We start from the raw sequence: 12,700 nt of genomic DNA, 5'->3' as shown, positions 1-12,700 counted from the left end.
ATCCCTCTACGATCGCCGTGCCGAATCCGACGCCTGATTCGGTGAATCCTGATCTTGATCCTGCTTCTAGCGATCAGGTTCCTGCTGCGACTTCCAAGTCGCCTCTGCTTCCTTCGAAGGAATCAGTTCCTTCTCTGAAGGGGTTGCCTACCGCCGGCCAGAAGCGTCCTGCTGAGGACCAGGCTGGAGCTTCTGCCAAGCGTCCCAAGAAGAAGAAATCTTCTGGGGTGTCTATCGAGGAGGCACCTCGGTTTGCAGCTTGGGCGGACGCACAAAATCCGCCTCGACTTTCAAACGTCGCCATTCTTCATGCTTGCATGGAGAATATTATGATAAAAGAGGACATCGAGTCCATTGATCGCGAACATGGCGATAGTTTAGCTGAGTTCGCCTGTCTCGGCGGTTTTTCGGTATGTTTGTCTTCTTTTACTTTATATTGTGATTTGCTTTGATAATTTTCTTATTTATTGCTTTCTTTTGTAGGTGGTCCAGTCCATCGCTGTTCTGGAGCGCCGCCGAAGGGATGCGGTGGATCAATTGAAGAAGCTTCAGAAGGATTCTGAGTCTTGGCTCTTCGAGAAGCAAAAAATGGAGGATGAAGCTGGCGAGGCGACTGGTCTGATCCAACAGCTGAGGTCCTCCGTATCTGCCAAGACTCGGGAGATTTCCGCCTTAGAGGCTCGGGTTCGAACTTTGTCCGATGAAGTCGAGTCTCTAAAGTCTTCTTCAGATGCTCTCACTAAGGAGAGGGATGATCTGAAGAAAGAAGAGGGGCGTCTCCGCCGGCGTTTGGGTGACTCTGGGAGTTTTTATTCCCAAGTCATGACTCAATACCGGTTGGCGATTGGGGCAAAGCTGCGGGAGCAGAATCCTGGCGTCGATCTTTCTGGAGTCAATCAGTTGGACCCTGCTTCTTTGGCGAAGGAGGTGAAGGCGAAGCTTGATAAGCAGAAGCAAGATGCTCTGAAGAAAGCTTAATTTTTATTTTCTCCCTTTTGTATTTTTTGCTTTTTTGTATTTTTTGCTTTTTTGTATTTTTTGCTTTTGTCTTCTTTTTGTATTGGATCGTAGGCGGATCCTTTGTAATTTTGTTCTGTGAATATAATGATCTTTTGACCATTGCTTTTCTTTAGTCGTAGAGTTAATCTAAACTCGCTTGTTATTTTGAGAAGTTAATCTAAACTTCTGTTGTTGTAATTTATTTGTAGGTCCGAACGGATCCTTTTATTTATTTGACTCGGACGAGTCTAAATTGTTTTTAACTAAGATTCGAACGATTCTTGTTAAATTATATATATTAGGTCTCGAGCGAGCCTATAAAATTTGCTTCTCATCACCAAATCGCCTTTTATTTCAAAAATGGAAATAAGTACATGCCATGAATTAATCTATTGATAATACTTTCTCAGGTGCTCTACATTCCAATATCTGGGTACCATGGACCCAGTTATTGTCTTTAGTTTATATGCGCCCTTGCCAGTAGCTTCTTCTATAATGAAGGGGCCTTCCCAATTAGCCTGCATTTTCTTTACTCCAGCGTTACCTCTGCCAACTTCCGCGTTTCGTAAGACCAGATCGCCTCTTTGAAATTCTCTAAAATTCATTCTTTTGTTATGGTATCTTGCAGCTTGCTTCTTGTATGTAGCGGCTCGGGCTGCCGCTTCATCCCTTCTTTCCTCTAGTAGGTCTAGACATAGCCTTGTTCTAGCCTCGTTAGTTTCTTCTTCTAGATAGTTTACTCTGATACTGGGTATGCCAATTTCTACTGGAATTACTGCTTCAGTACCGTAGGCGAGCCTGAAAGGTGTTTCGCTAGTTCCTTTTCTAGGAGTTGTTCTGTATGCCCATAGAACGCTGTATAATTCTTCTGCCCAGTTCTCCTTATACTGAGAAAGTCTCTTTTTTATTCCTTGTGCTATGGTTCGGTTGGTGACTTCTGTCATTCCGTTTGTCTGAGGGTGTGCCACCGAAGTGAATTTCAAATTGATCATCAGTCCTTTGCAAAATGCCTTGAATCGCTTGCAATTGAATTGTTTGACGTTGTCTGCTATTACAGTGTGGGGTATGCCGAATCGGCATATTACTTCGTTCTTGAAGAATTCCTCTACTTTGGCTGCAGTGATGGTTGCGACAGGTGCTACCTCTACCCATTTTGTGAAGTGCTCTATTGCGACGATTAGGAATTTCACTTGGTGTTTTCCCGTTTCAAACGGTCCAACTATGTCAATCCCCCATGTGGCGAACGGCCACGGGCTCTCCATTGATCCTTGAGGTACTGCTGGTTTACGACTGATGTTGTCGTGTCTTTGGCATTTATCACATTTCTTGACTAATGTTTTCGCGTCTTCTTTGATGGTCGGCCAGTAGTATCCTTGGAGTATTGTTTTTCTTGCTATGGTGACTGCTCCTTCGTGTGCTCCGCATATTCCTTCGTGGATTTCTTTTAAGATGGATTCTCCTGTCTGAGGCGAGACGCACCTAGACCATGGATGAGTCAAGGAGGTTCGGTAGAGAACTCCGTTGTGAAAAGAGTAGTTGGCAGATTTTCTGATGGTGCGAATGGCTTCGACTTTGTCTGTTGGTAACTCGCCGCGGTCTAGATATTTGATCAATGGAGTCATCCAGGAGTCGGCCTCCTCGATTGCCATGACTTCTGTTTTTCTGGTGCTTGGCGATTCGAGAATTTCCTTTAACTGCATTTTAGCGAATAGATCTCCGAGTTCTGATGCTGATTTGGCGATGGCGTCGGCTTCGGTGTTTTCCTCTCTCGGGATTTGAATGATTTCCCATTGTCCTCCTTGTGCTTCCAGCTGTTGGAGCTGTGTTTTGACTCGACTCAGGTATTCGATCATCCCTGTTTCTTTGGCTTGATATTCTCCTTTGACCTGATTTACCACCAGCTGGGAGTCGCTATAGATTTTTAGGATTTCCGTTCTTATTTCTAATGCGAGACCGAGGCCTGCGATTAGGGCTTCGTATTCAGCTACATTGTTGCTGGCGGTGAATTGGATGTTTACTCCATATTCGATTCTGATTTTTTCGGGTCCTTTGAGGATGGCTCCTGCTCCCGCTCCTTTTTCATTCGACGCTCCGTCTACGTGGAGTTCCCATACCAAGGCTGGTTTGGGTTGGCCAGTCTCGGTTGGAGTTATTTCTGCTACAAAGTCCGCCAAAGCTTGTGCTTTTAGAGTCGGACGAGGTTCGTATCTTATGTCGTGTTCGCTGAGTTGGATGGACCAGTGGACTAATCTTCCGGAAGTTTCTGGTCGTTGGATCGCCTTTCGCAATGGTTGATTTGTTCTTACCACAACGTTGTGACTTTGGAAGTAGTATCTCAGCTTTTTAGCTGTGGTCAATACGGCCAGCGCCATTTTTTCGATCTCGGGGTATCGTGTCTCCGCGCCCTTCAGGACTCGACTAATGTAGTAGATTGGCTTCATCTCGTTATCTTCTTCCCTCACCAGCACTGTCCCGATGGTCTCGTGTGTGGTGCTGATGTATAGGTATAGTGTCTCCCCTTTCAGCGGTCTGCTGAGCAATGGAGGGGTGACGAGGAACTTCTTTATTTCTTCAAAAGCGTTCTCGCAGTCTTCATTCCATTCAAATTTTTGTGTTCCTTTGAGGGCTTTGAAGAAAGGCAAGCATCTTTTTGCTGAGCAAGACATGAATCTACCGAGTGCTGTGATTCGCCCGTTGAGTTTTTGAACTTCATTTATGCTTCTTGGTGCCTTCATGTCCATAATTGCTTTGATCTTCTCGGGGTTCGCCTCTATTCCTCTTTGAGATATCATAAATCCCAGGAATTTCCCGCCTTGTACGCCGAACGTGCATTTGTCAGGGTTCAGCTTCATTCCAAACTTATTCAGTATGTTGAATGTTTCTTCAAGATCTTTTGCATGGGTTTCTTCCTTCTCGCTCTTGATGATTAGGTCGTCTACATACACCAGGACTCGTTTTCCTATCTCGTCTTTGAACATGAAATTCATAAGTCTTTGGTATGTTGCTCCAGCGTTTTTCAAGCCGAAAGGCATTGCCGTGTAGCAGTAAGTTCCTCCCTCCGTGATGAATGAAGTTTTTTCCTGGTCTTGCTCCTTCATCTGAATTTGGTGGTAGCCTTGAGCTGCGTCGGCTAGGCTATACATCGCGTGTCCAGCAGTAGAGTCCACGAGTTGATCGATATCTGGGAGAGGGTAGCTATCTTTAGGACACGCTTTGTTTAGATCGGTGTAATCCACACACATTCCATTTTTTCCGTTGGCTTTCTTTACGATAACTACGTTAGCTACCCATTCGGGGTAGTGGACTTCTCGTATGAATCCTGCTTTCTCCAGTTTTTCTACTTCTTCAGCGATTATTTTCTGTTTTTCTTCCGAGAACTTCCTTTTCTTTTGCTTCACTAGGTTCGCCGCTTCTGCTACATTTAGATCATGAGTAATGACTTGGGGGTCTATTCCGACTATTTCTGACGCGTTAGCAGCGAAAGTTTTGACGTTGTTTTTCAGCATGGCCGTGATTTCGCTTTCGATCTTTGGGTTCATGTTTGCGCCGAGATTTACTCTTTTCTCCTTGTCGAGTTGGAGTTTCTTTGTTTCGCCTTCGGGTGCTGTTTCTTTTTCTTCGATGTCGTGATTAAGGATTTCTTCTATTGCCATTGTTTCGCCTGATTCTTTTATTGCTTGTTCGTAGCACTTTTTCGCCTCGGCTCGGTTTCCCTGTATCGTGATAATTCCTTGTTTCGTCGGTATCTTCATGGTTAGTGCCTTTATGCTCGTCACGGCGGCTGAGTCGTGGAGGAACGGTCTCCCCAGTATCGCGTTGTATGGCAGGTCGATGTCTACGACATTAAATCGTGTAGGTAATTCCTCGCTTTTCCTTGTCCTTCCTAGCTTGACATCGAGTGTAATTGTTCCGTTGGGCTTAATTGGCAAGCCCCCAAATCCTACCACAGGCGTGGCATTTCTTTTTAGTTCCGCTAGGTCTCTTCCTAGGCTTTCGTAGGCCTTTTTTGTTATTAGGTTTATTGCGCTTCCTTCATCGATCAGGATTCTCTCAACGTTCCAGTGTTCGATGATCATGGCCACTACCAGAGCTTCGTTGTGCTCTTCAGCTATTCTCCCGAAGTCTTCCCCGTCAAAAGTTACTGGAGGAGGAGTTGAGAGTTCTGTTGCTTTTCGTTTTCTCTGTGGCGTTTGATCCTTCAGGTTTACTCTTTCAGAAGTCATCTTCTTCAATGAGATTTGTATTTGAGTTCAGAAAAGCTCCTTCTTTTGAAGTTTAGTTAAGCTTTTCCCACAGACGGCGCCAATTAATGGAGTCTGCCTTCTGAACCGGTGAGTGAACCTGCAAAACAGGGTAGAAGCTAACCGGACGGTGGTTGTCCGATTAACTCTCCGATGCTAAAGTCAGTCTAGAGCTTTGAGCAGCGTTTTGAGTATATGAATGTAATTGTCATTCTAGGCATACCTCGTGCTCCTTTTATAGTAGTCGAATATACCTAGTAGAGTTGTATTAGGCAAGTGAATCCTACTTTATAGGGATTCGGCAATATCGTAGGGATTCTCCTGATTTGTCGTGATCTACCTTAATCTGATAAGAGTCCTATTTAGGAACGTCTTCCTAAATAGTCTTATCTTCCTAAAGTAGAGCTTATCCTTCCATATGTAGTGTTTGTGTCCAAATAGGACAATATTTCCATATTTAGTCGTTTACCCGAATCCCGGACTCGATGCGCTCTCGGCGGATCACGTGGGATTCGGTCTTTATGTTACCGAATCTAAAGAGATTCGGCATTTCCTTCATATCTTCGGATCTTCAGGGGGAGTCCGGTATCACCTAAAAATGGATCTCCTGTAACTCGGCTCCATTATACTTTCAATAGGATTCGGTATCCATCAGATAGGTTTGGATGGACCATACGGATATCCACCTATTGATAATGTATAAGAGAGTAATGTTACATCAATCGAGAATGTTAAAAAATTGACCATGAACTAAATTAAAGAACTTATGTCATTTTAGTGTAATGGAAAATCTATGGAAGGGTAAAAGTTCATCATTCATCAAGGACCAAGGATTCAATAAAAAGGCTAACAATTATAATTTCTTGTATTCAATTGATAGGCTTGTAGTTTGAAAAAGATTAATCATCAAACATGATAATTAAATTGATTACATCTTCTTTGATAGAATTGTTTTGAGCAAATTATTATGAGACCCCTCATAATTGTTATAATTCACACTTTAATTTTTTATTTAAAATTCAACTTATATGACCTTTTATTTTTATTTCAGTTAACGATTTAGTCCTTCCGTCCATTTTTGGTGTTATTCAACCGAGTCAACAAAATTATATGGTTCTCCGTTTTTATTTTTTCTACGATTTTGTCCCTCATTTTTATTTTGTCAAAGATTGTCCTTCATGTTTACAAATTAATTTACCCTCAAGTCTTTTAATTCTGTTGATTAACATCAAAAATAGATGAGGGACTAAACTGTTATAAAACAAAAATGAAAGATCATATCGTTTAATTATTAAACAAAAGGCAGTAAAGTGTGTATTATGTCAAATATTGGAGGTCTCATACGAATTTGCTCTATTATTTTCTACTCCATTTGTCATATTTTGTTTGTTATTTTGTATTCTCACAAATATTAATACTCCAAATGTGGGAGTACATTAAATGTGATAGATCAATTCTTTTATATCTTTTATTTTTATTTAGGAATATTATACAGTTAAATACATCATTAATTCTATAAATTAATGTTGAAAGTAAAAAAAAGAAAATAAACTACCCGTCCCGTTTAAGAAGAGACAAATGACATTTATATATAAATTAAAAAAGCAGTAACTATAAAGTTTTCTCTTATTTTACCCTTGTTAATAATGGTTTTGTAATTTGTGTATAGACTAATAGCTATCAATTATAGAAAGAGAAAAGGGGATAAAAGAGAAAAATTCACATAAAATTGGCATAAAAAAAATAAGATATAGCCTTTTAAGTGGGACAAATAAAAATGGAACATGTCCCTTTTTAAATGGGACAGAAAGTATGTATTTTTTTTTAAATATAGATGGACATACAAAATATAATACTACTACATTCTTTTGAGATATCAATAAGTGTAAAAAGTGACAAAAAAATGAAAGGGTATATTGCTAATTTTTTTTCCCAAAAAAATAAAATCTTCATTAATTATCGACTATAAAAGTCTCGCTTCTAGCACAACACTTGGGTTAGAGAATTATTACAAAAAATGGAATCTCTGAGGGCTTCCTTTGTCCACTATATGTGCCGCCCAATTACAACTTCTTTTAACAAAGCGGAAATCACTAAAACTATACCTATTACATAGGAATTTACAATCGTCAATGACAACCTCATAATTAACATCAGTCGAGGTATTAGCATTCAAAGCGTCAATAATAAACTTTGCATCACCTTTGAAAATGGGGTTCGGAACTCGCATTCGTGATGCTAGCAAAATAGACTCTCATAGTGCCATTGCTTCTACTAAAGATGGAGACTGGACATGTGTGAAACGTCTGGCAAGGGAATTAATAACCTTTCCTTTGTGATCCTAAACTACACAAGCTCCTACTCCGCAATGATACAAATAACTAAAGAAATAAAGACAAAATGCCAAGGTAGTATAAAATACATAGAAACCCTCCAACTTAAGTAGGTCTAAATCAGCAATTACCAACTATAATATAGAGAGAATTATAATGATCCTTTTAGTATATGCTTTAGCTACTATGTTGCTTCAATTTAGAATTCAAGATTTGGTGGATGTTCCAATTTGGTAGATTATATGGCAAAGTATGATTTAAGCATGACAAAAAGGAACTTGTTAAATCGTCAAAGGAGGCTTCGGAGTTAGGTGGAGTTTTAAAGGCTGCTTTTTGTAAGTTTGTTCATACTTTTTAAATTTCCATGTAGGATGTGTTTCTTTCTTTTACTGTGCTTTGGTTGCCTTTTGGTCCCTCGACCTTCTTGAAGGGTTGTTCAACTCTCTTTAACACATCAAGACAAAATTTAGTATTTTTTATAACAATATGATAAATCAAAATTAACAAGGGGTTGTTGGTATCACAAATACTATCTTTTTTTATGTATATATACTATTAACTGAATTTGATTACTTTGTGTTCTCATGCAAGTATTTTACTATTGAATTTGATTTTCATATATTTCATTTATTTATCTAAATTATAATTTTTTAAATATTTATGTATACTCAAAAATGTCTATTAGTTTGCAACATAAAAAACAATAAAAAAAATAAAATAAAAAAGGCCAAATGTCTTCAGAAAGTTTTTGTTTTGTCCAAGCGTTTAATTATTTTATCGTGAGATGAGTAATTATTATTTTTATGAAAAATAAAAAGAAAATGAGAAAAAGAAAATGAAAATCGAATTCCAAAATTGAAAAACGACAAGTAGCCTACCAGTTTTTCTTGTTTTTAGCCAACTGTTGAAAAATAAAAATGGACTTTGTACAATGGTCATAATAGTTTAGTAGCATACCTGACAATGACATCGAGTTGTTCTTCAACTGTTAGAAGATCCTTCGATGTCTTCTATAATTCTTGATTCCGCTCTCAACAATTACACGTACCCATCTGAAACCTAACTCCAAACTCTCTCTGTCTTTTCTGCAAGTGAAATGAACGTGTAGTTTGGTCCTGAATTGAGAATCTATCATCATCATCTTCTCCGTCAGTTTTTTCTTGTAATTAACTCTCTTTATTGCATTTTCTTTTGTTCCTCGTTTTCTCCGCTCGTCTTCTATATAAGTCAGATTCTCCTAACTATTTTCTTTCTTGTATTGATTAGAGGTTGCTGCTTTCTTTTTACACCACAGGTAATCTCTCATTATTTTTATAATGATCTGTGTGGCTATGATGGATCTATGTTTTCAGTTTTCTGTTGATTTAATTAGCACTCCGTTTTCAAATGGTTCCGGCGGCTATTCCTTTAAGTTTTTTTTTTATTTTCTCTGTTTTGCACTATTTGAATTTGACCCTGATAAAACGAATATGCTATATTCTGTTTTTCTGGTGCTCTTTGAGGCCATTCATAGCCTAGATTTGAAACAATTATTTGTGTGATTTGAATTTTCAGAATGGCCAGTGCTGCGTTTCACCAAGCAACAGGGACTCTTCAACATCACCCTAACTCTGGCTTTAGTCAGGAGTTTGGGAGTGTTCCTGTGAAATCAATTTTGCAGTGTTCTAAGGTGGATTTTGGATTATCAGTGTCAAGAAAATTGGGACATTGCTCTGCTAGGAGAAGCTTCTCTGTCGTTCAAGCCTCAGCTTCTAATACATCTCTGGTTGATCCTGTTTCAACCTCTTCCAGTGGCACCACAACTGAAATTAAAAAGAAATCAAGTAAGCCAGCTTTATCCTTGAGCCATCACAGGAATTTAACATTTGTATTAGATTGTTCAAAATTCAAACTATATCTAAAATGGTATTTTCTCTATGTATTCTGCCATATGATCATAATTGTTCATGTGAAAGTTTGTAATAACTGTATTTTGTTCTAATTCAGGTGAGGCAGCTCTAATTCTGATTAGACATGGTGAGTCATTGTGGAATGAGAAGAACCTGTTCACAGGTTGTGTTGATGTCCCACTTACAAAGAAAGGCGTGGAAGAGGCGATTGAAGCTGGCAAGAGAATTAGTAATATTCCCATCGACATGATATATACATCAGCATTGATTCGTGCTCAGATGACTGCCATGCTCGCCATGACTCAGCATCGTCGTAGAAAGGTAAATTGGGAAATGTTTCATTAGTTGATCCAATATTGATAAAACATATTGTTGTTGCTTCAAATTCAAAAAGCTAATATGTAAGGCAATTAAAAAAAAACACCTTCGTAAGTAATTAAATATTCATCACTTTATATATTAGCCCACTTTAAAAAAAAAAAACTGGATCCGCCACTAGTTATTGGTATAACTTTTAGTTAGCATAACATGCTCAAAACACACTTAAACACTGGAAGTCGAAAACACAAATGCATAATCCAAACTTTTTTTGTACTTAGGCCATGTTTGGTTTATGAAATAGGTGCGGAATGAAATAGCTATTCCTTATAGTATGACTATTCTTTGCTTTGGTTTATGGAATATTTATTCTATGGAATTGCTATTCCATAATTTTGTGGAATAAACACTCCTCTCAAAAAGTTAAGAATAGCTATTCCATGATTTTGTGGAATAAACACTCCTCTCAAAAAGTTAAGAATAGCTATTCCATTTCTTATGAAATAAGTAGTCTATTACATTCCATGAACCAAACATGGCCTTAGGGTTATGATGCCCCTGAGAATCATGTTCCAATTTTTTATATTTTGCTAATTGGGTTATGAACTGAATACAGGTGCCAATCATTATGCACAATGAGAGCCAACAGGCAAATGCATGGAGTCAAATCTTTAGTGAAGAAACATTAAAGCAGTCCATTCCAGTTATAACTGGTTGGCAACTAAATGAAAGAATGTAATGAATCTTTTTCACCTGTAATCCTTTCGCTTCTAATCTTTTTACTCCTAAACTTCTAAATTTGTTTTCTCTATAGGTACGGGGAGTTGCAGGGCTTGAATAAGCAGGAAACGGCAGATAGATTTGGGAAGGAAAAAGTTCATGAGTGGAGGAGAAGTTATGACATACCCCCGCCTAACGGTGAGAGTCTGGAAATGTGTGCTGAAAGAGCGGTAGCTTATTTTAAAGATCAGGTATAAATAATTATGCTTTATATCATCTAGTTGAAGGTTTTTCGAAGATTGAATAAATTAAAATCAGACATTATGCATTAGTTTCTGACCGTAGAAATTCTGCGCTGCAGATTGAACCGCAGCTTCTTTCTGGGAAAAATGTAATGATAGCGGCCCATGGGAATTCGTTGAGATCTATCATTATGTATCTCGACAAGTTAACATCCCAAGAGGTGAGCAGCTATAATGATATTGAAGTATTACCTTCATGTTTTTGTTCTTTTTTGATGGCATAGCATAATAGCTTACTTCTGAATTTCTTGTTGGAAAGGTCATAAGCTTAGAACTATCAACTGGAATACCTATGCTTTATATATTCAAAGAGGGGAGGTTTATTAGGAGGGGAAGCCCAGCAGCACCAACCGAGGCTGGGGTCTATGCATATACTAGGGTATGAAGTTTCAACTTGTTTTTTTTTTTTTTTTTCTGTATGGATTAAAACTAATACCAACGTTATGTTTATGCAGAGATTAGCTCAATACAGGCAGAAATTAGATGAAATGTTGCATTAGTATGTTATATGTCCAAGAATTGGCAAGCTTATTTGCTGGTTAGTCATCTACAGCATCAACCCGGGGGTCACTGTAGTTCTGTTTTTCTTCGAAAGTCTTATGTAAATTCAAATATTTCATTAGGAATGCGTATCATGCATAATCCTTGATCCTGTTGATGTTAAATATAAAAGCAAGAGACTGGAAAAAGGATTTCATGTTACCTACCACTAGAAGCAATTATATTTTTGTATCTTGTTTTTATGGATGAATCGAGTCTAGTTGTTTTGCGACCTGGTCCATAGTCCTTTGACTTTGAGGGGATATATATTTCTGAGAGTTAGTGATGTTCATTTATGTAACAAATGGACAAATAAATAAATAAATAAATATTTGATTTAAGACGTTGAGCTCATTTTAGCTGTTGCACATTTGACAGATAACATGAAAAAGTAATATTTGCTAGCTTATGTAGTTTCAAGAATTAACAATCCGATAATTTCTGGGAATTTCGTATCCTAATTAAATTTATAAGTTATATGGGGGAGATTTTCCTGTTTGATAATATATAAATAAGCAAATTGTACACATCGGTTACAGGCATGAGGTTATACCTAAGCCTTGTGGATTTCTCATTAAACATTTTTGCTGTTTTAGGAGAACCTAAGAATTCCCTCACCTATCATAATGTAATCCCTCTCAGAACTGGAAGACCGTTGGATCCAATCATCTTTATTGTTCTGTAATACTGAATTGAAATGAAACATATAATTTTGTATTTCACCAAAGACATTAAATATCTGTTCTCTTGCTCATATTGGAGAAAACATACGCCTTGTTTCTCTCGTCAAAAAATAAAAACTGTACAAAAATAATTCAAAACAATCGAGTCAAACCAATTCAACCAAACCAAACTAATTATTACAATTTGAAAAATTACTGGTTTGCCTTTGATTTGAACAATTAAAAAAATAAGTATTGGTCTGATTTGTGGTTTCAAAAATTATAAACAGACAAAGCAAATCAAACCAATATATATATAAATATTATGACTTAAAATTTAAAAATTTAACACAATTCTTTAAAATTTGTACTTGATAAAATAATATCTTTAGATATTATTATTATTTATAATTTTAATATTTATATATTTACTGTCAATATTATATTTATATAATATTAAGATATCATGTTAATAAAATGTACAAATAATTAACATAAAAAATTTATGAAATATTTTTTTCATTTGATAGTCATCATTAGAATATTATATAAATATAAAATTTATTTTTATGATTAATAATTTTTTAAAATAATTTAAAATTTTATTTTATATGATAAATAAAATAATTATTTGATGATAGTTTGAACTGATTTAAAAAAAAATCAAATCAAACCAAACCAATTTTACTAGTTTGT

General features: G+C 37.2%; 1 protein-coding gene across 1 annotated transcript; it reads left to right on the top strand.

Annotated features, from left to right (window-relative positions):
* The first annotated feature begins 8,501 nt into the window (after positions 1–8,501).
* LOC126664369 (2,3-bisphosphoglycerate-dependent phosphoglycerate mutase 1-like) lies at positions 8,502–11,683 on the top strand. The gene is made up of 9 exons (XM_050356734.2): positions 8,502–8,735; positions 8,840–8,867; positions 9,128–9,396; positions 9,560–9,783; positions 10,397–10,515; positions 10,595–10,751; positions 10,862–10,963; positions 11,062–11,181; positions 11,258–11,683. Exons 3-9 carry the CDS (start codon positions 9,129–9,131, stop codon positions 11,300–11,302), a joined length of 1,035 nt encoding a protein of 344 aa, XP_050212691.1. The 5' UTR covers positions 8,502–8,735; positions 8,840–8,867; position 9,128; the 3' UTR covers positions 11,303–11,683.
* The last annotated feature ends 1,017 nt before the right edge of the window (positions 11,684–12,700 follow it).

Source organism: Mercurialis annua, linkage group LG1-X, assembly GCF_937616625.2.
Source record: "Mercurialis annua linkage group LG1-X, ddMerAnnu1.2, whole genome shotgun sequence".
In the NCBI taxonomy this organism is placed as follows: domain Eukaryota; kingdom Viridiplantae; phylum Streptophyta; class Magnoliopsida; order Malpighiales; family Euphorbiaceae; genus Mercurialis; species Mercurialis annua.
The sequence above is the reverse complement of the archived record's forward strand: the minus strand, read 5'-3'. Positions and strand labels throughout refer to the sequence as shown.

Excerpts from the sequence above, each read along its gene's own strand:
- LOC126664369 (XM_050356734.2), top strand. The coding sequence starts at position 9,129 with ATGGCCAGTGCTGCGTTTCACCAAGCAACAGGGACTCTTCAACATCAC. Across the intron at positions 9,784-10,396 it reads CTCAGCATCGTCGTAGAAAG|GTGCCAATCATTATGCACAA; the intron begins GTAAATTGGGAA and ends AACTGAATACAG. Across the intron at positions 10,752-10,861 it reads TAGCTTATTTTAAAGATCAG|ATTGAACCGCAGCTTCTTTC; the intron begins GTATAAATAATT and ends TCTGCGCTGCAG.